Source organism: Micropterus dolomieu, linkage group LG12 (genome assembly GCF_021292245.1).
Source record: "Micropterus dolomieu isolate WLL.071019.BEF.003 ecotype Adirondacks linkage group LG12, ASM2129224v1, whole genome shotgun sequence".
Classification (NCBI taxonomy): domain Eukaryota; kingdom Metazoa; phylum Chordata; class Actinopteri; order Centrarchiformes; family Centrarchidae; genus Micropterus; species Micropterus dolomieu.
This window is the reverse complement of record NC_060161.1, coordinates 18,794,543-18,820,158: the sequence shown is the minus strand read 5'-3', so window position 1 is coordinate 18,820,158 and position 25,616 is coordinate 18,794,543. Positions and strand designations below refer to the sequence as shown.

The following is a 25,616-nucleotide window of genomic DNA, read 5'->3' as shown; positions in this document are numbered from 1 at the left end:
GCATTAACTAGTTAACTTAGCATTACCTTTCATGCTAAATTGCTAGTTACTTTCATACTCTGATTCTGCAGTAATAAAGTACATAGATCAGTAGCATTTAGTGCACTCTGTGGTGTAGTTAGTAAAAGGTTTGTGTGTTGAGCCACCAGTCTTTTCAGTTAAGCTAACTCATTCCCCTTGAAGTTCCCCTGCACATGCTCTCCTTTAATTAATGCTCCACTACACAAATACACACACACCCTGGACCAACCCTTGTCCTGCAGACACACCCTTCTCATAATCAAATAAAAAAAAAAACTGTAAATCTGGTGAGGAAAATGAAAAATGTTGCTTGGGGAAAATAGGGAAGGGCAAGATAATCCCAAAATATCAGAAATGAAGGGGCTGAAAAATAAAATATCTGGTAAAAGTTAAATAGGAGACAAAAAAACTGAAAGATTTAATTTATTTTATCATCTGATTAGAGGACCATTAGAGACCAACTGATTGACACCTTTTGTCAGATCTGGGGCTCCATATTTGAAGGGAATTATGACGAAATATTGACATTTTGACTGCTCCTAGAAGTTGTCTTTTACCCACAAAGAAATCCACCTGTGTAAAGCTCAATTTCCTCTTCCTCTGTCACACTTGTCATTGGATAACACCTCCCCCACAATCCCAGGAGGCCATCAAAACATGATGTGGGATCCTATAAAGTGGTTTGTGTACCAGGGGAGCTGGGGACCTCTCCCTGCCCTCTATAAGAATAGCCCACCTAACCCAGGGGCTGGCTACTCCTGAGACAAGAGGCCACAGCCAATTTAGTTTCTCTCTTCGCTGTCTCCACTCTTATGTCTACTCTGCTCAATCACACCAGGTGGCACACACCAGCTTCTCACATGACACACTAGTCCATGCCTGGAGGGGTTACATACAGGGTGTCAGAGTGGGGGATAAAAATGCATGGGTGTACATGCATGTAGGCAAGGGCACATATTACTCTGGATGCATGCATACGCCTAACTGGCAACACTTTGTAATGTTGTTACTCCCTTTGACAAGTCCATTAAAGAGGTGTTTCTGTCCCCTTTCACTCATCCTCTTCCAAAGACAAAGGTCCTTGCTGAAATGTGTTTGTGTTTTCCCTGCACTGAATGGCCAGAACTACAGTTAAAAGTGTCTTCTTCTCCGTTTTGGATTTATCCTTTACTCAGACATCAGGCCTTGGGTTTGTTGTCCTTTTCCTATCAACTGTGTTGTTTGGCTCATTGCAGTAAAACATTTACTGCTGCTCACTGTAATAGCAACCCCGTTATGTTACTATACACATAAGTGTCCATGATCAACTTAACGCTCTAGCTCCCAAAACTTTTTGACTTTTGCCTCCCAAAAATTAAGCAATCTACTTGTGACCCACCTGTTGTCATTTTTAGAGACCTTAAGGGGGTAAAACTCTCTTAACGTAGAGAATGGTCAAAAACAAGATGTCTACAGTCAAGCTGTGAGCTGGATGCTAATGTCAGCATGTTAACATGCTGATGTTCAGCAGATATTGTTGACCATCTTAGAGCGGACTAGCTGACAAGTCGGGGGATCACAGGATTTATCCCCTGGGGACCATAAGCCCCTCTACAACATTTCATGGCAACCCATACCAAGAGTTGTTGAGATATTTTCTTATTAGCTGCTAGCTTGGCTAAAACTAAGCATCATTTTGTCCAGAAGAAATATGTTGGGATCTTCTGCTGGCGCAAGGTTTAAATATAGTGGCCATGTCATTTCCTGTCACTCTTCACTCTCTCTTGTCTAATAAAGGCTGGCCTATTAAAAGACCAAAAATACTTGAGGAAATATGGTTTTGTTTCTCCCCTATCCCGTTAATCGTATCGCAAACCCTGTGGGGGGACCCTTACCACCCGGTTTGGATTGCCCAAGAGTCTTACCTTGTTAAGAAGCACTTTACTTACATACATCTAGATTGTCTAATACTATTCAGACATTGTTATACATTTAATCCCAGCATATTTAATGTTTCAAAGGAGGAAGAGATCTTATATTGAACAATCTGGTCAAATATCCCAAACTTGAAAACTGTAACTGGGAAATCATCATCGCCATCATCATCATACTACATCATAATAACCCTTCCAAATTCACAAGGCTGGTTAAAGTCACATCTGAGCATGTACAGTGACATGAATCCTGAATAATTACCAAGTCTGAAGGCATTTGACAATCTCTGATACAGTATTCAGGTCTGACTAACTGGTGACTCATCATTCAGCAGGCTGCATAATGTATCTGCAAAGGTCTGCATAGTCATTGTCTAAAAAGTGACTGGCCAAAAGGCGGCTGTGTCTTTTATGATCGTCTCTCGTCCAGATAAGCTGACGACTTCAGAGTGAGTCAGTGAATTTGATTTCACCGTGGGGGAAGAGGAGGGCGAGGAGTGTTATCTTCCTGCACTGTCCTTTCTGCGGCCCCCTTCGTCCTCACTCTCAGTCTTTCCTCTGTCCACCTCACTATTTTTCCTCCTCCTCCTCCTCTCTCATCCACATCCTCTTCCTTCTCCCTTGGGTGGCCCCCTTCTCCCTCAGTCTCACAGCAATCAAAACAGTGAAGGCTAACTCTTCCCACTACTGTCCTGTTTCTCACACATTTCATGTTGCTACAGTCTTCTCTTTGATTTCAGATAAGTACAGAGAGATATTATTTTAATAATCTGAGTTGAGACTCAATAATTATGTAGGGGTGTGCGTCTGTCTGTACAAATAGGGCGTGTGTCATATGATAACTCGACTGAGGATGACATCATAGAATAACCGAGGCCCTTTCTCTCAGAAAATAAAGAGCTCCACAGCGCTACCTAATGGTTATGAAAATACATTACAGCATTCATCTACAGTACTACACAACTGTTCCCATAACCAACTGTGGAAAAGGTATTCAAATCCTTTACTTTGGTAGTAACAATAGCACAATGTAAATATAGGCTACTCCGTTAGTAGAAGCATTTATAGTGCTGTATATTTTGGTTTATAGCAATAATTAACTTTTTTGATCAACTTCATCCGTTTTAAGTGTAACATCCAAATTTAAGAACTCAGTATTGTAGTTGGTCAAGATGGAGCAAATGTTAACTATTTCATTTACTGTGGGGTGCTATAATATGCTATGAGGCATCATATTTTATAAGCAGATCAAATATTTTATATTTAAAATATTAATCTGAAAAGTAAGTAGTAACTATATTTGATGAATGTAGTGCAGTTATAAATACAGAATTAATCTCTCTGAAATGTAGCTGCATGTAAGTATAAAGTAGCGTAAAATGTAAATACTTAGATAAAGTACAAGAACCTCAAAATTTTACTTAAGTACGGTACTTGAGTAAATGTATAGATATCACTTAGATCATTATACACTGAATGTACACAATATTTGGATCTTTGGATCTAATATTTGGATTTTTCATTAAATACAATCATGAGAAGGTAAACGATGGCTGTGTGCCAAAACACTTCAGGTACTAACTGTAGGATTCGACACAACAGTATTTGAGTATTGTTAATTTAATAATGGAAAGCTTGAAAATCACTTTGGACAAAATAACCAAACACAAAGAAAGGAGGCCCCACCAACACATTTTCCTGTGCACTAAAAATCTGCAGGCTCACAGCCTCCGAGCCACACAGCATCTGAGGGGTCTCAAAGGACTCCACTCCCCATGGTGGGTTTAGGGGCAAACCGGCGTTCAAAGCAGCCTCGCCTCTGCCAGATTAGCCTTGTGCGCGGTGGATTTATACCTCCATGAAAGAGGTTGCCACTCAGGGCTCAGTAGGGGGCTGCAATCGGTTGATGCTAGACATCATCTCAGGCTGTCCAGGTTTGGACTGGTGTCTGTAGGGATGATAATAACTTTACAGCTTTACAACTTTAAAGATGTACATAGTAGGACTGAACATAGATTCAATATTGTCATGTATCATCATCTCACATTGGAATCATGATGACATGAGCCTTTACAAAATGATGTTGTCTAGATGAATGATACCAAGCAAATTCTGGTTAAAAGTTAACAAAATAAGTTATTGATGCTTTTGTTTTACATGTTTGAAGACATTTGTCTGATATGATGCATAACAATGAGTGCACTGCATGTACATTTGTAATATATGTATGATGGAAAATATTCTCATAAATATAATATAAATTTCAACCCTATTGCATGGGAGCCCATTTCTGCCTGGAAAAGAACAAAACAGATGAAAAGTTAGTCACAATAAAAAATTAAATGCTCATGGTGAGTTAAATTTTTGACTTTTTTCCTCATAATTGTATCTTAGTGAGTAAAAGCTTTGACATGCTGTGAGCATTCATATTTTTTATAAATAACTTTTAATGCATTTGTTTTCTCTTCCTGCCAGAATTGTGCTTCGATACCATTGCCCAACTCTTATACATGTCATGAAACATATCCCTGGTCCACAACCCTGGTGAACTCCCCATATCTAGATGATAATCAGCTCTACGCTGCTCATCTGTAAAACATAGAATGGATGTAACCACTCAATATGCAGTAGGAAAACGCAGCACATCACTAACAGTAGCTGGTTCAAATGTAAAACTATTGCAGGCCAACACTCATTGACGGCCCATTACAACAGTTACCAAACCATGGTATCCCATGATTTAACCATGCAGCAAAGTCTCTCCATCAAGTCGTTTCTGTATGTATTCTTTTTGCCCTAAAACCTATTGGTGCTGATCCAAAAGTCTTTTAAAACCATTTTAAATAATGGTGGTCAGTACAGCTGTCATACTGAAGTACCTTGTGCCGCTCTAAAGTAAAAGTAGACACAGGTTGCCATCTTGTGGTCAGAGAGACTCAGTGCATAAATACGCTTAATTTCTTCTGCTTTCACCATTGAAAACCAAATCCACTTACTTCATGAGCATTTTAACACTGAATGAATGCCATTATCCTGAGCATTTTTATAACCCCATCATGTGAGAACGACTCTATTCACTTGTGTGTTTTTCTGTCTAGCTGTTTGGACCTACTGGATAGCACCCAAAGGCCAGCACATGACAGCACGAGGCCCTGCTGTCATCATGTGACCAGTGTAAAGTGCGGTGTGTGGTAATCCTCAGAGTCCTCATAAAATGTAATCGCCAAGACATGGTCTTTGTGCTCGATAGATGGTGTCTTGATAACAGTTGACATCTGACCTGGAGGCAACACGACTTGCAAGTTTGTAGACTTTCATCATTTATTCATCAAACTTCACTCACATTTAGTACAATCCATAAATTATTGTTAAAAATTTTAATTCATTGTTAGACTTAAGGGACACACACAACTTGCTTTATTGTTACAAACTATATAATATATATAGTTAGTTTTAGTGCAAATTTATTTCCTATCTGTTTGAAGAAATATACAGTATTTCATGCTCATTACTGAAGACATTTAAGGGTAAGTTAGCCCATATTGTAACAAAACAGTGTTTTGTTTATCTCTAGCTGTTTCTAATGACAATAAATCACATCATTAAATATGACATTTAAAAAAATTCACCAGTAGCATACATTTCTAGAAACAGTTACCTTGGATAATCCATAAACACATGAGCATTTTTCAGTTTTCACAGAAACTACATTATAGCAATGAAGTAGTTCCTCTGAAAACTGTTGACAACACATTCTCTTTGGATTAGCGTGAACAGGGACCTTGTTTCTGGAGACACATGCTGCTATTGAATTTTTCAATGCAGGAAGAAACACGAATGAAATTCCAGCCTCCTCTTTTGTATTCGAAAGGAAATATAAATCTCAGAGACAAATGTCTCAAAATATGGATAAAGAAAGACCAAACTTTTAGCCATTTCTGGGATATTGGTTCTTTTTCTGTCCTTTAGTGGTCCCCCTATCTCACACATTTCGGTTTTTCAGTTGATTATCTGATTTTGTTCACCTGCCTGCCCAGCTGCATGTAGTTAAGTAAAGTTAATGTATAACATGTTTGACTGAACCCGTGTTACCTGTTCATTTGACAGTTTCTGGGGTTTTACCTATTTAGTTTTCCAGATGTTTTACACTGATAAGTGCAGTGCAGTGCTGTGGTCAACTCTTCCTCTCTTAAAACTCAGGAAAATGTCAACATTTTTGAGGCATGTGAAGCAGAATCCCATAAGAATACACTTGACTTAACTACTCATCTCATTGTTAGAACAAAACAAACAAACACAAATCTATATTGTGTCACCTATGTAAAAATAATATGTGAACTTCAGACTCCAGGTTACTGCTTCTTGAAAATCCTCCTAGCATCCACTCCATTATAGTTGTAACTCTGTGGGGGAAAGAGAGAAGTGTGTTGCGTTCTGGAGACGTCTATTGAAACAAAACATATTAACATATTGCATATTATTGATGAAACACATCTGGGCCTACTGACCTGTACAAGCTCTCCTCCCACCAGAGCTCTTGTGGTGGTCAGGACCTTGTTGTTGTCTTTCCTTGTAAATTTTCCGTTCAGCGTGTCACCCTCCAGCTCCCACGTACCCTGGTCAAAAATATACAGTTGGTGTTAGAAGCTCTTTAATGCGCTTATGTTTTGTTACATTTGTGTAAATTTGGCAGTATTTGCTTGTTTTTGAAGGAGTTTTCCATGTTCAGTAAACCAGCATCCCACTTCAACTGTAAAGTAATTATTCACTGGAACTTTTTCATTGCTTTCAGCATTGGCTTTAGTTGGCTTGGTTTCCACTTTCCCCATTAGCGATGAATCAATCAATCTTAAAAAATAAAGCATTTTTTCCTAAAGCAAACCATTTCTTGTTGCGTTGAAATTACAAAACAGCACCTGGACCAGCTTCTGCTGTTGGTGTAATAATGTCTGAAGCACTTTAGGGCACTCACTGTGACTTCTGTGCCGTCAGCAAGGCTGTAGTCGAACGGGACGCCCAGGGTGAAGTCGATGTCTTTGGTGCGGAAGGTGCTGGACTCTTTGATGTGAAACTTGTCCCCCGTCTGCTCGATGGTGATCTTGAGGTTGTCGTGCTCTGCCAGCTTGCGCTTCATGACATTAATACCTTAATATTTAAACAGAAGAAATAGCTGGATTGGTGCCATTATGGGATGAAATGGTAATTATCCAAAGTGACAAAAAAGTGAAAAAACAAAATACTGCTTTTGGATTTGTATGTAGTCTGCTTTCCAAGTATTGTGTCCAAGTCCAAAGAAAGATCTTAATTTAGCTACTGCTGCTATTCTGGGTAGCACCATAAACACCTCCAACATATTAACGCCTCACTGCACCCTGTAATACTCACACAGCAATGTCAAAAAATATATAACACACGACACAGTTACACACATTGCCCTTTATAAACTAGATCATAAGGCCAGAAAGAGCAGGGGAAAAAACAAAGAGCTGAAGTACAGCATGACCTTAGTGACCCATTCAGAGTGATCTACACATTCAGGTCTTCACACGCTCACCCATTTGCTCCATGAACTTGTCATAGTTGTCGCTGCGGTCGACCTTCCAGGTTCCGTTGAATGCCATGGCTGCAGGCTTGCTGGGTTTGAAGGCAGCTGGTGATGAAGCACTAGCAGACCGTGGGATTGTGAATACCCATTGGCCTCCATTTATACACACCCCTCCCTTTTCCCTATCAACCACCCCCAACCTCCACCTCCCTCAGCTGGCATGGAAGATGCCCTTCTTTATCTCACTGATTATCTGGCTGCTGATGTGGCCATTTAAAGACTGTGTCAAATGTAGGGCAATTGCTGCATGACCTCGAGGATAAACTCATAAATAACTGGAGGCCAGCTTCTCTCGGTGCTTCTGGCACAGTTAAACAGTGTCACACAGTTCTGCAGGAGAGAGGGGGGAAAATTGAGTGGGCTATTTGTATGGCTGCCCATGGCAGTCACTCGACTGAGCCCCTTTCTGTTCCTCAATCTTTTCTCTGTTGCCCTGGTGCCTGGCATGAAAATGAGTTGTAAAGAACTTTCTATCTGACACTGACAACTTGAGCTGGCATGCTTACAAAGAAAATAGAAAAAAGCCTGAAAACGTTCAGTTTGTCCAGAGAGTTAAAGGACCAAACCAGCGTGTTTGCAAAATTGTTGCACCTTCAATCACATGCTCATTGTAGCCTACAACATTTTACAGTTAGTGACTGGGATTATGCTGACGTAGTATTTCCACAATTCCAGGCAGCCATTGCTTTTCATTCATGTCTGAACAGATATGAAAATCAATTAGACTTGCTTACTGTATGTGTGATCCATACATCCGTGAACCTCAAGCCTGCATTCATTTTTTTGTCAACATGGCCTCAATGTTGCATGGTAATGCACATTTGATTTTAAATGCCTGCCTTTAGAAAAAACCCATCCCTGTCTGCTTATCTTTTTATGGGTCAGCCGCATCACACGGTCTTCATCAGTGGAAAGGGTTTGCCCAGTTGTCATGGAGATGGATCTGTTGACATGCAAGCTCAGAAGCTGCTAAGAATTTCATCCATAGCATGTTGAGGACTTCTTAATTGAATAGTCTGACATTTAGGGAAATATGCTTATAGTTGTTTTTTTTTGCCAAGAGTTAGACGAGAGGGTTGATACCACTCTCATGTTTGTGCGGTGAATGTGAAGCTAGAGTGAGCAGGTGGATAGTTTAGCTTAGCACAGCAACTGAAAACAGTGAGAAACAGCTCGCCTGGCTCTGTGCAAAGACAACAAAAGCCGCATCACAGTACCTATAAATGTTTTGTGCCAAATTATTTCTGGGCTGGAAGCAGAAACTTCCTGTTGTCACACTTCAGTTTTTATACAGATTCAAAAACAAGATTGTTAATAAGTAAGCTATAGATCTGCTGGATGGGCTTCCTTTCAGCAGAACCAGGCTAGATGTTTTCCCTGTGTCCACTATTTAATGCTAAGCTACGCTAACTGGCTGCAGTGTTATTTTTCCAGTACAGACATGAGAGTGGTATCGATCTAATCATCTAAATCTCGGCAAGAGAGCGATTAAAAGGATTTCCCACAATTCCTTTAAGTATGAAAGTTCATTCTTTTCCTGATGAGTTCGTTGATGAAGATTGTGTGATGTGTTTGAAAGTCTGGAAAAAGCTAGCAAGTGGACACTAAGTTGGGAAAGTTTTTATCAAACTACTATTTCCAAGATCAAGAATGAACTTATCCGCTCAACAGCACTTACTTCTCATATCATACAGAAATGAATAAAAACAGATGGCCACCTGGAGTGGTAGACAACACATCCAAATGTCTCTGATACAGTAGCATTGTTTGCAAAATGTTAGTTATGATGTAAAATACAGTTGATTTGTAATAAAATTGGGCAAATCATGGAAAAACAAACACTGGTATTATCCTTTAAAGTGCCAAAGTAGTTGTCATTCAGCTTGTGTCCTTAGACAGCGGGGCAACGCTGTGCACTCTGGGCTGGACTGTTGGATTGGGTACACTCAGAATACACAGTGCTTATACACCGAGAATACTGAAGACATTGTTCACACTCAGTCACCACAAGACTCCACTTCTATTAGAGAGAACATTAGCAGAGGAGCAGTTTGGGAATGAGACATGTAAATCTAATGTGTGCAGAAAGAGAAAGACACCTACACATGATGATAGCATACTTAATGTTTAAGCTATCACAGTTCAACACGGCTACTATTTCCATGTTCCTCGAAAGCTGCGCGGTTAAAAATACATTTGGGATTGAAGCTAGGATTCACAGACGAATGAGTGTAGTTTGTCTCACACAGCATGACGGATGTTGTTGTTTTTAATAGCTGGAGGATAAATCTATGCGGGAAATCCCAATTCCTGTGCTCAATTTATCTGATTAATGAGCTTTCAATGTTCAGTAACACAGGCAAAGAAATGATAGCTGTGATGTTTTCAGCCTCACTACAATATAGATGGGTAAACACTGAAACAGTTAAGCTAAGTTCTAAGTAAGTAAGTCCTTAAGTGTCTGTTTCAAATTTCACTACAGGGAAGGGAATGCCAGCTGATCTCATCTGAACTATTTTAAATGGTAAAATTTGACTTTAAAGTCGTACTGATTTTGTTGATAGATGTTTGAAGAGTTACGCAATCTGTTCTTTCACACAACTAGACTATGATGGATAGAAATCACATCTGAGTCGCGGATTGAACTTTGCAATGTTAACCTGGTTCCTCATTTCCAAGTGTAGACCTGAGGTTTATTTGATAGTTGTTGACTTTTTAAAGCCTTAGTACCTGCACACACACACACACACACACACACACACGCCCTTATCAGAATCTGGCAGCTGGCCTACAGTTACATAACATAAAAGGGATTTTTTGCAATTTCTCAATGACTGTAAATGTCATTAAAAAGTAATGATGAGCATTGCGAGTTAGCATCTGATTATAGCTCTGTCTTCTATCTCATAATGCCTTTTACTGCTGTCAATAAAGACAGTTTGTACTTTGACTCTTTATTGAACTCACCTGATAAAAATTTGTACCATAGACTATGGGTGTCATCGATGTTTAAACTGACACCATAATGAGATTAAGACAGATGTAATTATAGTTTTATACATCTGATTTCATCAATGAAAAAACCAAAAAACCTGTCTGCTCTCCACCATGTTGTTTACGATGACGTTGCAGCCTGCGGAGACCTACTCCTACAAATGTTAACACCACCTCTCACACATTTCCAATATCCATTAGGGTTAGCGTACATATATGGCATTGGTCTAATCACTGCAGTCATTTATATATTTTTTAAAAGTTTTTGTATTCCTTGCAGATTCTCTTTTTCCTCACCTTGATGTTTGACTTAAGCTGCTGGTTGTGAGGTGCCAGATGTACATACTGGTTCGCATGATTTAGCTAACTGAAACAATAAATCGATTAATCAATCGGTCAAATGGTTGACGGCCTGAAAATTAACCAGTAACTAATTTGATTTGACAATCCCACAACTGTCATGAGATTTTGAATCAGATGTTAAACTCTGGCCAGTGCACAGAAGTCCACGTTATCATCTTTTTCAAGCTGAGCCAGCCTCACCTCAATCCAGTGAGAAAAGCGCAGACAAAGCCACTAATACAGAAATCGATCGTGCGAAATAACCAACATAGCTCATATTATGGAACCAATTGAGAAAATTAGTTTTACAGGACCTTAAGTCATTCTTCAAGCAAAACCACACATTTGGCGCTTTTGTCTGTGTTTTGGACTGTACAATACATGTAATATATAGATCTCCCCTTGGGCTCTGGGAAATGCATTTTTCTCTATTTTGTAGACCAAGCAATTAAACAGTTAACCTAGACAACATTTGGCAGATTAATCAAGAATTAAAACAATAGTTGGAGTCTGAACCAAAAGTTTCCAACACACCAATATGTTATTGTAGTTTAATTTTAACATATATACCATACATTCCCATGAGGATTTCTGTAAATACAAACTTATTTGTCTAAATATTTTTCCATCACTAGGAGATGTAGTTGTCTTCAGTTAGCTTGTTTGCTTTAATTTAATTTAAAGTGCCCTGAGTTGATATTATCATTTATAATCAAACATTTTATGATATCCACTATGCCTCTGCTGCTGTGCCCAGAAACTCTCTTCAGTGCTGTAGTACTCCATCTAGTGGACCACTGACGCAGCTGCTGTGTGTACTGCACGTCCTTCCCTGGCAAACTGACAGAGATGATAATTTTCACGCTGCTAAAACAAATATTGAGATTTGGGTGAAACGTTTTTAGGAGTTGCTGCATTTTGGGGACAAAATTTTTGCTGAGTTTAACTGACCACACTGAGCTATTTAGACTTTTTCTTCTTTAGTGTCACAGCTTTGCCAATTAAAAAGCAGTCTTATAAGAAGAATTTATTTTCTGATTACAACAACTTTATCTTAAATTTATAAATCAGGTTTCCACTGCCTTAAAGACAAAACTTATCATTGCCTGCAGCATCTGATTGCAGTCCAGAAAAGCCCCAGATGCATACCTACTGTAAGAAAAAAAACAACAACACAATCCTGTCCTAAATATATCCCTGTTGCCTCTGTGCAGTAAGTGAAAGTCAATGTTATTGAGGCTCAGCAATGAGGCAATATTTGAATTTCAAATGAGCCTCAGACAGTAGAGAAAGCTAGCATTCAGTCACCCTGACAAGAGTGTACACGAAAAGTGAAGAGGTGAGCACATGGCACGGCGTTGACAAATAGCTGGTACATTATGCTGAATGAGAAACACTGTTTCAGAGAGGGGAAATGGGATAATTGATCCAAATTAGGAAAGAGTGACCTAAAGCACTTTGTGAGTGCCAGCGCAAGGCAGAATGTGACTGGTGTCAAATGAAGTAGGAACTTACACTCCCTGCATGTATAAATACAATGATTGATACAGTCGAATGAAGGAATTTGTGCAGGTCCATTTGGTAGAGAGAAGAACAGCATAATAGCAAGAGTAAAACTATTTAAATCAGCAGGAGATACTTAATTGAAAGACCTTCAAGTTAGTCTTACAGCAAGGTTACAGCATTTTAAAAACTCTTTCCATTACATATTTAAAATTCAACGTCTCAAAACCGTGAAATAATATAAAAACAAATCCTTGTCTTAATTGTTGGCTCTCTGCTTGGTAATGGCTTCTCCCCTATCTCCCACATTCAGCGGCTCACCCTTCCATATTTATTTTTCCTGCATCGATGGTGCATTCCAACTCCGAGAGAGGGATTATACGCCTGGCTTGGTCTGCATCCTACAGCCTCTGCTGAAACTGGTGCTGCCACCTACCACAGGACCTCGGCTTCTCCAGGGCTACCAGCATGGCTTGGGTGTGGGTTTGTAAATGATCCGGGACCAGGCGCCATGCAGTGCCACCCCCCGAGCAGACCCCGAAACAACCCTGGCATGCATATGTACATATACTCAGCAGTACATGACAGTGTTGGACCACAACTTGTACAAAATGCCAAGTTCTGTTGCAGGTTAACAACAAGGTTTGTCTACAGGTTATCTATTTAAATTGATGAATTAAATAAATGAAAACACATTTCTCATAGGGCTACTGAACATAAGATCACAGGCCTCCACCAACGCCACACAATCCTGCACAATGTGTGTAAAAATTCTATCTGGATCTTTATCTGAAAATACTTTTTACGTGAATTGTCAGACTGGTTGGTGAAGCAGTTCATTAAAAAAAAAAATCCTGAAATGGAAAGATTTTTTTTGTGTTCCCGAACCTGCAGCTCAATCCAGATCTGCACGCAAATTAATCACCATGAGCACCATGTGCAACTTTTCATATACCAGTGTATTTAAGTGTTAGCATACATTTTCCAAAAATAAAGTATTTATCATATACCCGGATGTGAGGAAAACTGATGATATGTGATCATTATATTAGGTGACATATTTTGAAGGGGAAACTTTTGCACCTTTGATGTAGATGTAAAGTCTGTGTTGATGGTAAACGCAGTCAATTGCATTTGTGTGTGTTGCTGCTGTCTGTGAATTTACTTGACAGACACGCCCTGACAGGTAACAATATAGCTACATGTGAAAAAGAAATGGTCAAATCAAATGCAGGAATATGTTTGCTTATCCACGTTGTGTAACTTTGATTAGCACCCAGCAGCTAGCTTGCTCAGAGCTGTAGTGGCCCGCTGGGTGGGCGTGGGTGTCAGAAGCTTGTGTGCAATGCATCCTGCTACATGGGGGCACATGTAGGCTCCGTGAGCAGGAGAACTTGGTCAATATAGCACCAATGAGGAAGCTTTAATTGACTGCATTTACCATCAACACTGACCGGACATCCACATAAAAGGTGCCGAATTTACCCTTTTCAAGATTCCAATGTGTTTGTATTCTGCAATCTGTATGTTAAATCTTTGGTATGTTAGCATTTGAGTCTTTACAGTAATAAATTCTGATAATAATTTGTATGAATTAAAGATAATCGTGTCTGATTAAATGTGTTCTGATTAAAAAGTTTGAGTTGCTTTTTCCAAAAGGTCCACGAGTGTGTCTGTGTTTCTGTATATAAATGGTCCTTTAAAATGGCAGAAGTCATATTGTACCACCTAAGAAGGTCATTGGAGTTTAGCAATAAATGTAAAACATGAAGCTATAATTCCCACACTCCAGCTTGATTGAAGAGATGTTAATTACAATCATCTCATTTCCCTTGGCTGATTTTAATTTGCACTCAGTGCATTTGACCCAATTTTGTTTTAATGAAGTTGGCATTTTCAGTAAAGTTCAGATGACTGAAATGTTTCCGCAGAGACAACTTTCGGGTTTACATTGCAAGGCCAACACTTTCAGTTCTGTGTCAGACATTTTACTGTATATTAAACAGATTTCAGTTCAGCTGACTGTCATCAGTGTTTTGTCGCTTCTCATGACAACCTAACACCTTCTCTTCCTCAGCAGATGTCCACGTACTAATTGCTCAATTCAACACATGGGCAAACAAACAGAGGCTTGTTCATAATGTGTGTGACCATGGTGCAAACCTTCGACCCAAGTCGTTAAATTGTTTAATTGTCATCAATAGCCACTTGTCATTAAATACTCCACAATTACTCTTCCACGAGGGTATAAGGTGACTGTAAGTAATATTCTGTGACAAGCATCTTCATTCTCACAAGTTTTTCTAATACCCTTGTAGTTCTTCCCACCTAATCTTGACATTTCCTCTCCACTCCTCGGTCGCTGAGGGTTTTGTGCCAAGAGGACGAACTCTAAGCTCTTAATTGCAGGTGGTGTGTGTGTGTACCCTTTTCCCCAATCCCAACCCCTTTTGTTCGCAGCGCTGTGGGAGAAACAAAGGCTCCTTTTTTTCACTCCCTGCCTTGACTCTCAGAACTAGCGTGGGGACGAAGAAAGGATTAAGTCAACATTTCTCATGACCTCTGAAGCTTGGGGTTGGAGGGAAGCTTGTATGGTGCTTACAATAGACAACATGGCAGAGGTGTTTGTGTGTGTGTTTGTGTGTCGAATGACCAAAGTGGTGGAGAATTCAACAAAAAATGATTTGTACTGCAGCATAATGACAAAATACACACCTTAAAATACTTCGCACACATACCCATTCGATATTAGTGTGCCTAATATCCAGACATTCCCACAAATCAGTAATCAAGTGCAAATACAATCCTGCACGGTGCAGCTCAAAAAATCTCTCCTGCTGAAATAGAATGAGTCATAAAGCATGGAGCAGGCTGCTACAGTTAACTGTTGTTGTTCATTTGTTTCCCAGAAGCTCCATTTTGGCTAATTAGTCTTGACAGTAACTTTTCCCTGCGGTGTTGATTAGATCTAATTAATGACTGCAGGCAAGATGAAGGACTGGTGCCCTGAAGGAGCCATTTTCATACATCCCTGGATAATTGAAGCTGTCCTTTTTTCCCCCACAAAGACAAAACTATTCTCCTATTTTTATTTCGTGGGTTTTTGTTCTCATTGTTATTGCTTTTAAAAAAAAAAATAAAAATCTCTGTCAATAATCTGCAGTTGCTGGTGTTATAGTATTATTTTGAGCATTTTACGGTGTCAGCAGAGGTCTATTGATTTCATGTGATGTCATGTCCTTGTAGTCGAGTTGTGCCTTTGAGCAAAGTGCTGATTCCCTAACTTCACGTAAGTACATGAATATGAAGCAGGCAGTGCGGGGGGGGTGAGGGGGGTAAAGCAAACACAAGCAACTTTCTCTGGATTAATCAAGTTTAAATGGAAATCGACGACTGCAAGTGTATATGTTGCGATAAGACTTTGTAAAACAACGATAAGTTTCTTCACCAGTAAGCTCCCCCTGCTCTTTTCTCCAACATTGCATCAAACAATCATAATCTTTCCATAGTTACTCATCCACAGCTGCCTGCCATCTTCCATCAGTTCTATGGAGTGGAGACCTTTAGGGATTAGATCTGAGGTGAATGTCTCATAGGAAAAAGACCATGCCGAACTACGCATATTGCCAGGGAGCAGATAGTGAGGACAATCTGATTAACAGTGTGAAAATGTTCCTTATCTGCGATGACTTGAAACCTCCATACAAAGACAGCAACAGCCAGAGAGTGAGAGAGATGAGATGATTAAGGTGGAGATGGATTCGTCACGTATGTCCAACATCTGCCAACAAGTCACAGCAAACATTTTGCAGTTCTTTAAGTGGCCAAACTCATCATTAACAACTGAGAGTGGCTATATTTTTATCCAAGTGTTGTATTTTTATTTTTGGATTTGTCTTAACTTGATCAGCTTATGTGCACTTTTTAACAAAGTAAAATAAATTTCTACATATATTTGTTCAGAGAAGAAAAATGTGTTTGTACAACAAGCAAGGTCTGCTGCTACGTACTTGGTTCATATGCAGACTATGTGCACTCATCAAGACTTCTTTTTGCACTAGACTTAAAGAAATCATGAACAAAACAACTCAACCTCACCTTAACCACACTCACTTACAGTAAACATGGACAAAATATCTCAAACATAAGGCTGTGCAAATCATACTTTCACATTAACAATCATTAACAACAATCTCATTACACTATTCAGTTCAAAAACTGAAAAGTTAAAAAAATTAATGTAAATGATAATCATCATCTTCAAAAATATAAACTGTGTTGTTTCTCTTGTACTTTAATGCTTCTGTGCTGTCAGTTCTGAAGCCAACATGATCCATTATTGTCTATGGAAACTGGTCTTGTCCCCTTTCCATACATCAATGCGGTTGGTCCTATTATCCTGGTCCTTCATTCCTATGCTGGTGCAAGCCACAACCCAGAGCAGAGTACAGTATTTTCATCAACCCCTTGGCCTATATAGCTATCCCACATTTTCTACGACATGCAGTGTGTAATGACTGCATGGTTGGGGAGAGATATGGGGGCTCCTGGTGAGCGTTGCAGGGGCTGGTGTCGGTGTGTCTTGGAGCTCCTCAAGTTTATCTGGAGATACTCTGGAGTCTGATCACGAACTTGCTTCCATCACCACCTGCTCACAGATATCCAAATAATTACCTGCGTACTAATGTGGGTGTTGGTCCTTATCTGCAGCCAATCGCAATGAAACATGATGGAATCGCTTCCATTGCTCATGGCATTGCTCATTTCTGATTAGCAGTTTCTATTGTTATTTCTATATTTATTTTATATACTTCTTCTTATATTTTTCTCTATTTAACTGTATTTATTTCTGTCCTTGTGCTGCTGCAGCACCTGCATTCCCCCCTGGGCATATAACAAATATTGCATTTATGATTGTGAATTAATCATTTTACCATCTTTTATTGCCTTGAATGCTTACAAGAAAAATAAATAAATAAAACTTGTTGCAAACTGCACAGGCCTGACTTGACAAGTGGACCAGTCACTAATGCCAAGAACTAAGATACTGATTGTCAGAGATAAATTGACTTGTTTTGTGTGGGAAAAGTCTGGCATTCATCCATCACTACAGGCAGGTTTACAGAACAGAAGAAGAAGGGTTGGGAGGGTTACTAATTACTTATTTAAAAATTTAATCAGTAACGTAATCCAAGTACTACAAAATAAAAGTAATGTAATCTTATTACTTTTAGTTACTTTTGGATTACTTACTTCAATGCCAAATAGGCAAATGAAAACAAGAGAAGTATCAATGATGTATTTTCTGCTCAGTGTATTTTAGAGAAACATAAAATAACAAAATTTCATATATAAATGTTTTTTATTTTATATTTGCACTATGTCACCACTATGGCATTATCTCACTCATCAATGACAAAAACATTGGCAAGTCAGCAGGACGACAACTTACAATACGTGTTTTCTGAATGGAGTTCGGATTGATCAGGGCAACGACAGCTGGAATAAAGTTACAGACACACATTTATAGTTATACGAAAGAAGCTGTTTTCAATCACAGAAAGTAAATTCACTCAAGTGATAATTTTTTTGAATGAAGAGTTGTGTTTATTGTTCCATGTGCCATGGTCATGATCATATAAAAGATTAGTTAGTACTTTAACACATCCTGAAGTTTTAAATGTCAAAGTTTTACAGTTTAGAAGCTAGTGAAGTTTAAACGTCACGCAGCCATTTTACCTTATTTAGATACGGCGGGAGCGGGGCAGAGTCCACTGGACTGCAGGCTGGACCACCAGGATACTTACAGCCAAACAAAGGGTCTTCACAGGAAAACAGGCCGCAGATGTACAAAAAGGGCAGCCAATATCTAATCCAAATGTGCATTAGCTGTTAGATTTTCTAGTTAAGCTAGCGAAGTTATATTTGTACAATTTTTTATTAAGAAAAGGGACATAATGAGTTTGCAACTATGTATTAAGAAGGGCAGTGTCAAGCTTTCTAAATAAAAACAAGAACAGCAAACTATTTTAAATGTATATCGTTGTGTTTCTTCCGTCCCACCCCTGTGTTTCATCCGTCCCGCACAGTAGGGACGAATGAAACAATGCGCACCATTCCTTCAAACTCCAATTATATTGAAGTCGTTCCACATTTTAACAAGATAACAACTCGTATTGATAGAACACACACGTGAGTTGTTGATGACAGCAACAAATGATTTCTGTCTGTAATGTTATATTTTAAAATGACGTTTATCTGAAAAGTGTTTCATTCGTCCCGGCTCTCCCCTAGTAGTCCAGCAGAAGCCTGGTGCCATCCGACGCTAACAAAAGCAGTGGAACCGGATGTGCACAGAAGCTAGCTGCCGATAAGCGCGAGTGAAGATAAATCAAGTTGTAATTTCAAAAACTAAAGTAAAAAGCTAATTTCATAAAACCTGTTAACTCTGACCTCGGTGTAGTTGTCAGAGCAGAATCCAGACCCACTACAGGTGTTTATTTGTCTGAACGCTGCAGCGCTGCTCCCCGTCCACTTCCCCGTTTTTTAGCAGCTCCCCGTCGGCCAGTGGATTGTCATTAAACCGCTGGCCTGGTCCTCTCCAAACACCGCTCTGAAGCTGCCGGTGACGTTTGGACAATCTCACTGCTGATAGGCTTTTGCAACATCGTGTCAAGCGAATTTCTCGCCCAAGTTGAGAAATTTGACCAGTCGCAAACCAGCGAATTGCGCGACAAATGCCTCATTCACGCCGCCCGGAGCGAATTCACGTCTTTGCATTGACTTTGTATGTAATCAAGCTCCCCAAAACCCTGGATTCGCTTTCGGTGTGAACGCACCTTAACGGAATACAGTTACATTTTTTTTGTACCCTGACTACGTAACGGCGTTACATGCAATTCGTTACTCCCCAACCCTGAGAAGAAGTGATGAGTAATAGTCTGTTCTCTATCTGTCAGATTCCTTTTCACTGGCAAGTGCACATTTTAAGAGATAATTTATGATGTATAGCAACACAGCCTGTAAAGAGGTTTCCCATGTCTTGTTGTTAGCTATGGATGGTAATGTTGTCAGTTGGCCTATCTGTCGGTCTGTTGGTCCACAACTTTGGACCACACTGAAATATCTCAACAGCTGGATGGATTGGCATGAAATGTAGTGCAGATATTCTTGGTCCCCAGAAGATGAATGCTTTTGACTTGGGCAATCTTTTGACTTTTCATCTAGCACCGCCAGCAGGTCAAAGACTTTACTTATCCTGAGAAACATCCACTCAATAGATGGGCAAACAGTGGATGAATCCTAGAGACTTTGGTGATCCCATGACCTTTACCCTAGCACCACCATATTCTGTTGAGATATGTGGTTTAAGTGAATGTCTCGACAACTGTTGGATGGATTGTAATGAAATTTGGTACACAAAATTATGCCCCCTGCATGATGAATTATAATTTATAATCATGTCAAATTGTAATTTGTCCAATACTTTGACCAAATACAGTAACACTTTATAATACACTTTCACATGTACTGGTTCCCACTGCTGCTAAATGTATTACTCTGGGGAACAAGGCAGTAGCACATGGCATTTTAGGGGAAATTAATTATACTCTAGGTATATTTATAAATACTGGGTACCTACAGAGTAACTGGGAAACAAAATTTTTGGGGAAATTAGTTTTAATAACACTGGCTCGCAATAGTCTTGTTTTCTACCAGCAGACCTACATTTAAGTACCAGAACTAGTTAGTATTTCATTGGTACCTGATTCATACCCAAATACGTGCAAAACAAATGACAGTCCCATCAACTTCAGCAACATTGTATTTAGTCCATATGTAAGCATGCTAATATGCTAATCTGCAATGGTAAACATTATATCATCAACATCAGCATGTTAGCACTGTCACTGTGAGCATGTTGCCACAGAAGCTGTGCTAAATGCAAAGCTGTAACTGCATAGCTGTAGCCTTTCTCCTCCTTGTTGAACTAAACATTTCACTAATAATCATTTCTAGGGAGGGAACTTGGTTATTGGTTTGAAAGACTGACAGGAGGCTGGCTCAGCTCTGGCAGAACTTTTCCATCCCGCTCTTTATGTATCTCTACACCTGTTTAAATCCTGCTCCTCCCACCACTCTCAATGCCCGGCATGACAGACATACAGCTGAGCAGGACTCCCGGGGTCTCAACAATGGCGAACTTTCCTCAAACACAGGGGAAACATTTGGGGATTACGACGTAAGTTTTTCAGAGTCAATCACCTAGAAAATAGAGCCCATGAATGGATGACTAGACCAATATATGGCCATTTAGGCACAGAGGGCTAACCAAAGAGCACAGTCAGGTGGAAGGAATACAGGCATGCTGGGAGTTGAGGGTGTAAATTAAAACTCGCCCACGGATAAAAAATGTGGAACAACCTTTCTCACGTTTTTAGAGAATTGCTGTCAAACTGGCATGAGTCAATTGTTGCTTGGATGTGCATGAATAAAAATGTCGTAGTGAGTGATTAGCTTTTTATTATTGTCATTGTGCAGCGGCATATTTTGCCACATTTTGATGTTGAAAATGATAAGATTTACTACACACACACACACACACACACACACACACACACACACACACACACACACACACACAACCACATACTCCTCATGCTGATGCATCTACTTGCGCAATTACTCACACAAAGTTTTATCTGCCATCATTATTCTCGCAGTTGTGAATTATTCATGAGACTGGAATCTCATGAGCATGTGCCGCCTTGCAAGCTCAAAATCGCAGTTTCGCATTTGTTCCCTTAGTGCCAATCAGTGTCATCACTGTTCAGCACAATATATTCAGAGGATGATTGAGGACACTGAGGACATTAAATATTATATTGAACTGCATAGAATATTTAATATGGGGCTGCAGTTTTAGCAGTAAACTCTAATCATGAAAGAATGTAAAGTAATGTTTAAGTAAATGCAGATTTCTGTTCAAGATTAGCATTGTTTTATCACATATCTCTATCGACAATACTATACACTACTTAAATTGGGGAATGTGCTGCGTCCCGACTCCCACACTTCACTGCAGCCCATTTAATAAACATGTGCATAGCAAAATCTGATTACATGAGGCTCCTAAAGACTCCTAAACCTTTATTTCACAGTGAACCTCTGAACATGGCATGATTGAGTTCCTCACTTTAATAACCAATATCTATCTGCTGTTCTGTGGTAAAAGTAACATCATGTGCCAAAAACAGCTTTCATCCAATGTTCCCAACATTCTGTCCTTCTGTCCAAACGGAGATTGATAAACATCATGGCATTAATTGATTCAATGCAATCTATTCTTGGTGTTAGCTCATGTATCCCTTTCAGTCATGTCCGGCTCAATGTACGGTATATCCACATCCTTATTATGAACTACTACCAAATTGTCCTTGCACAAGATTGTGCTATGTATTAAAAGGAATGCTAGAGGAGTTTACAAAAAACGGCCTCCCTTCAGCATGAAGTTTAGTTACGAGTAGCAATCAATAAATATTATCAAAGATTATTATATCATGTATAGTTTTGTTTCACAGTGGCTGTAATCAAGTATTTCTGTAATTTTTGATCTTTTTATAGACTCCCTCTTGGAAAAGTTATTTTTGTCTTCTTTGTATGTAGTATGCATACTGCTGGAATAGTTTATGCTAATGTGTCTATTTAATTCGACTACACATCCATGTTGCTAACCTGAAACAGAGACACAGAGAGTCACAGTTTCACGTGGTAACAGTTTGTACATGTAATTTTGTTATTCCAAAGTACAACCACAATCATTTCTCAATCATTTTTAATGTTCAGATGTTGCCCTAAAATTATTTACGTTATTTTGCTGTGCACTTATTTCTTGGCCACTACACTACAAGGGCACTTTTAAAATGATATATAATTTTAAATATATTTATATTAATGCATGTATTGGTATATGACTGGAATTGAATTGAGTTTTCTCCCTATTATCCTGGCTTACAATAACACAATGACAGTTTGTTTTGGGAACACTGTTTACTCAAAGTTCCACCAAAGGGTCCTTGTTTAAAAAAATTTCACACCTTATTAACCTGAGCCAGTTCCTTGTAGTTTTACTTAGATCAAAAGAGCGATTGTATTGCACATAGTCAGGTAAATCCACCTGTGGACAGAGAACAAAAAAAACTTTTAAAACTTTTAATTTCCTAGCAAAAATTCATTTAAAATTTAGCAAGATTTTGAGATCTAATGTAAAACATTCACACATGTTGCTGCCATTGCTGAATGCAAAAACAGATGTAAGTAGCAATAGGGGTGTTTAACACAGTAATTAAAGGTATCACAGTATGGGAAAATCTGAAACACAAATAAACTGTAACGCTTAGCCACAATGTGCTATTACCTGAAAATTCACCTGTGTTTTTCTCAGTGGGCACCCTATGAGAAATAGGTGTTTTTCCCCTGCTGAAACCACACTTTGATGTTTTTCCCCTGTTGTGTTCGGCTTTTGTTGTTGTTCTATGCTGGCGGGATAGCAGGGCTTCAGAAGCTTTTCGAACCACTATTTTCATGGTTTAAAGATTTCATCTCATTTGCTGGCCGAGAAAGTGTCATGCTGTTGTGGAGTGGTGTTGTTTTGTTGTGAGGGGCAGCCTCAGCTTGTCTCCCTCATCGGGGGGCCAAAGTACCCTGCTTGCTATAGGAAACCAGACTGGCCTTAATAAGACAAAGTCCAGGCATTGATTTGACAAAACAGCATTTGGAATTAGATGTTGCAGCACAAGCAAATCACAGCTGGGGTAAAAACAATTCTCCCATCAGGGGGCGGTCATCCCTTAGGGGACTCCTGTACCCCCTGCCTACCTGAGAGGATCAAAGAAATGCCTTAAAGACAAGGGGGACACGTTTGTCAAATTTCAGGTTGAAAACCTAAATCCTAAATCTTTTCAGAGGGAAAAGAGGAAACATGGATTAGCTTATTAGCTTAACAGGCTAAAGGCTAATTACAATAATTCTTCCCAGTGGTATTAGACAGGTTGGTATTTGATTATTTAAACTACAAAATAAATGACAGAAGTGCTAGAATATGCAATGTGATACAAAAGAAAGTTAATTCAAGGTCCCCTTGCTAGTTTTCAACCACATCTCACTGTCTTCATCAGCAAACAAATCTTCACTGATGACGAGATGACAACTGTTAGATGTAGGGGAAAGTGAGAAAGAATAAAAACTAGTTAGTGGACTTTGAGTTTAGAATGTTTTTTTTCTGGACCAAACTATTATTTCAAAGAATGGATTTATTTCAAAGAATCATGTGGTCAGGTTTTCACAACTTTTCTTTAAATTCATTTTCATCTACACTCACCCTCAGGTGTTTGTAGAATAAGCTACTTAAAAGGTGATGAACTGAGGCCTGTCATTAAAACAAACACTTGTGAAAAAAAAATACAAACAAAAGCCACTATGAAGTTAATCACTTGTCAAAGGGTTCATTATTATGGGAGAGGGACAGGCCTGACAAGAATCAGACAAAAGCAACACAGCGGAGGCACTTTCGTTACAATGAGCCTCTCTACCGGTGCTGTGGTGACATCAGAGGTCCTCTAAGCTGGTCTTTGTATCCTTTCCTCGTACGCCTTGTCTTTTGGGCCGTCCCCCTTCTTCTCACCAGCAGGCTGTTTTCTCGTCCTCTCATTAAGCCCTGATCCCAAAATTAGAAGCCCTCCAAGCACCGTATCTGACCACACTGCGACCCTGCATGCCATGTTGAGGAAAACACAGTGGCACTTTTTGGTGACAGGTATGCTGCCCGTAAATGGCGTGTCAAACACAGTACATTTTGGAGGAAAGGTCCTGGCTACATTCATTATGTTCAAAGTGTTATTTTAAATTTTAAATGTTACTCTTCAACTTCATAGAAGTCATAGGAGGAACTTTGGGTGGATGGTGGATGTACAAAGGGCAGGATTTTTACACCTGAAAACATGGAAAAACAGTAATCATGCCAAGAGTGGACGTTGTAGGGTAAACAGTTTAAACATATTGTCAGTCAGTGTTCAGTGGATACGTCCAGTATGAACATTTGCGACTTTGCGATTAGTATAGTTTTTAAACAAATTTGAAAGTGCCATGAAGGTTTGAGACAAGCTTAGCTAAATATAGTAAAGTGATAATAAGTAAACTAATTAAAAATAACAAGTTTATGGGCCAATTGTTCCAGTATTTGCAGATGACGCTTCTTTGTACGTTAATGTTAGTATCTGTAAATTCATTTACTTCAAACCCAGCACATGCCCACTTTCAACGATCCATAAATAAATTTCAGCCACTCAAGTGAGCCTAGATTTTCAAGTCATTAAAAAACTGTCTTAAGGGCAATCGTTTTCCAGCTTAAATAAACATTCAACCTGTTTTGTTGATGCAACACTAAGGCTTGGCACATGGCAGAGAGTGGTTTGAAAGGAAACACTGTTAAATGCCTCACAGCTTAATCCTTCCTGTTGGACGCTGAAGATTCACCAACCTGACACCAACAGTGACTACTCATTTGTGTCACTGGTGTATATGACTGACTTTTGAAAACGCTAATAGCGATTATTGTTTCACCTTGCACTTTCACACAGATTAACACAGCTTCACTCACAAGTTTAAAAACAATATTATGTACTGAGTTTGACAAAGAAAATCCTAGACCACCTTCATAGACATCATGATCCAATAAAAGTACCTTTTGTCAAAGCTTAATGAAGTTTTTAAACTCTTGTATAGCTTCAAATATGGTAGAGTACTTTCTCACACTCTCTAAAGCTTCATGAAAAGGATCTTTACCAAAAAGTGAATGATGGCAATGATAAGCTGTGTTTGCGATTCAGGGCGTCATGATCAGATAAATTCCCTCAAGCCTGTGAACATAAGGTTGCAGTTCTTAGAATCTAAAGCCCGCATTGATGTTGGGACTCCAGTTGTACAATTATACAACTTCTAAACTGATAAAAGACCCCATTTATCTTGGGTTTTGTAGATGCGAAGGAGTAAGATCTTCAAAAAGTTTCCCCAAAGATCCACAGAGTCCCACATTTGTAAATGTTTTTGAAAATGGTGCTTTGTTCACACCTGTGGTCAGCACTTTATTTTGTATTTTTTTTCTTTATCTGAGTGTAATCTGCATGCAGCCAGCATTTTGCAGTCTATAGTTCTGAATAGACTGCAGTGTGTATTGTTAT

General features: G+C 39.2%; 1 protein-coding gene across 1 annotated transcript; it reads right to left on the bottom strand.

The window, feature by feature from the left end:
- Window positions 1-5,244: 5,244 nt before the first annotated feature.
- Window positions 5,245-7,601, bottom strand: LOC123979737 (fatty acid-binding protein, intestinal-like). Its single transcript, XM_046063757.1, has 4 exons — window positions 7,489-7,601; window positions 6,907-7,079; window positions 6,443-6,550; window positions 5,245-6,337 (listed from the first exon to the last, which is right to left on the bottom strand). The coding sequence occupies exons 1-4, from the start codon at window positions 7,553-7,555 to the stop codon at window positions 6,287-6,289; spliced, it is 399 nt and encodes a 132-aa protein (XP_045919713.1). The 5' UTR covers window positions 7,556-7,601; the 3' UTR covers window positions 5,245-6,286.
- Window positions 7,602-25,616: the final 18,015 nt, after the last annotated feature.

What these genes read in the sequence shown, in the direction of transcription:
- LOC123979737 (XM_046063757.1), bottom strand. Translation starts at nt 7,555, where the DNA reads ATGGCATTCAACGGAACCTGGAAGGTCGACCGCAGCGACAACTATGAC. An exon ending in CAAGTTCATGGAGCAAATGG is followed by an intron (nt 7,080 to 7,488) that starts GTGAGCGTGTGA and finishes TTAAATATTAAG; the next exon opens with GTATTAATGTCATGAAGCGC. An exon ending in TGGGAGGAGAGCTTGTACAG is followed by an intron (nt 6,338 to 6,442) that starts GTCAGTAGGCCC and finishes TTTCCCCCACAG; the next exon opens with AGTTACAACTATAATGGAGT.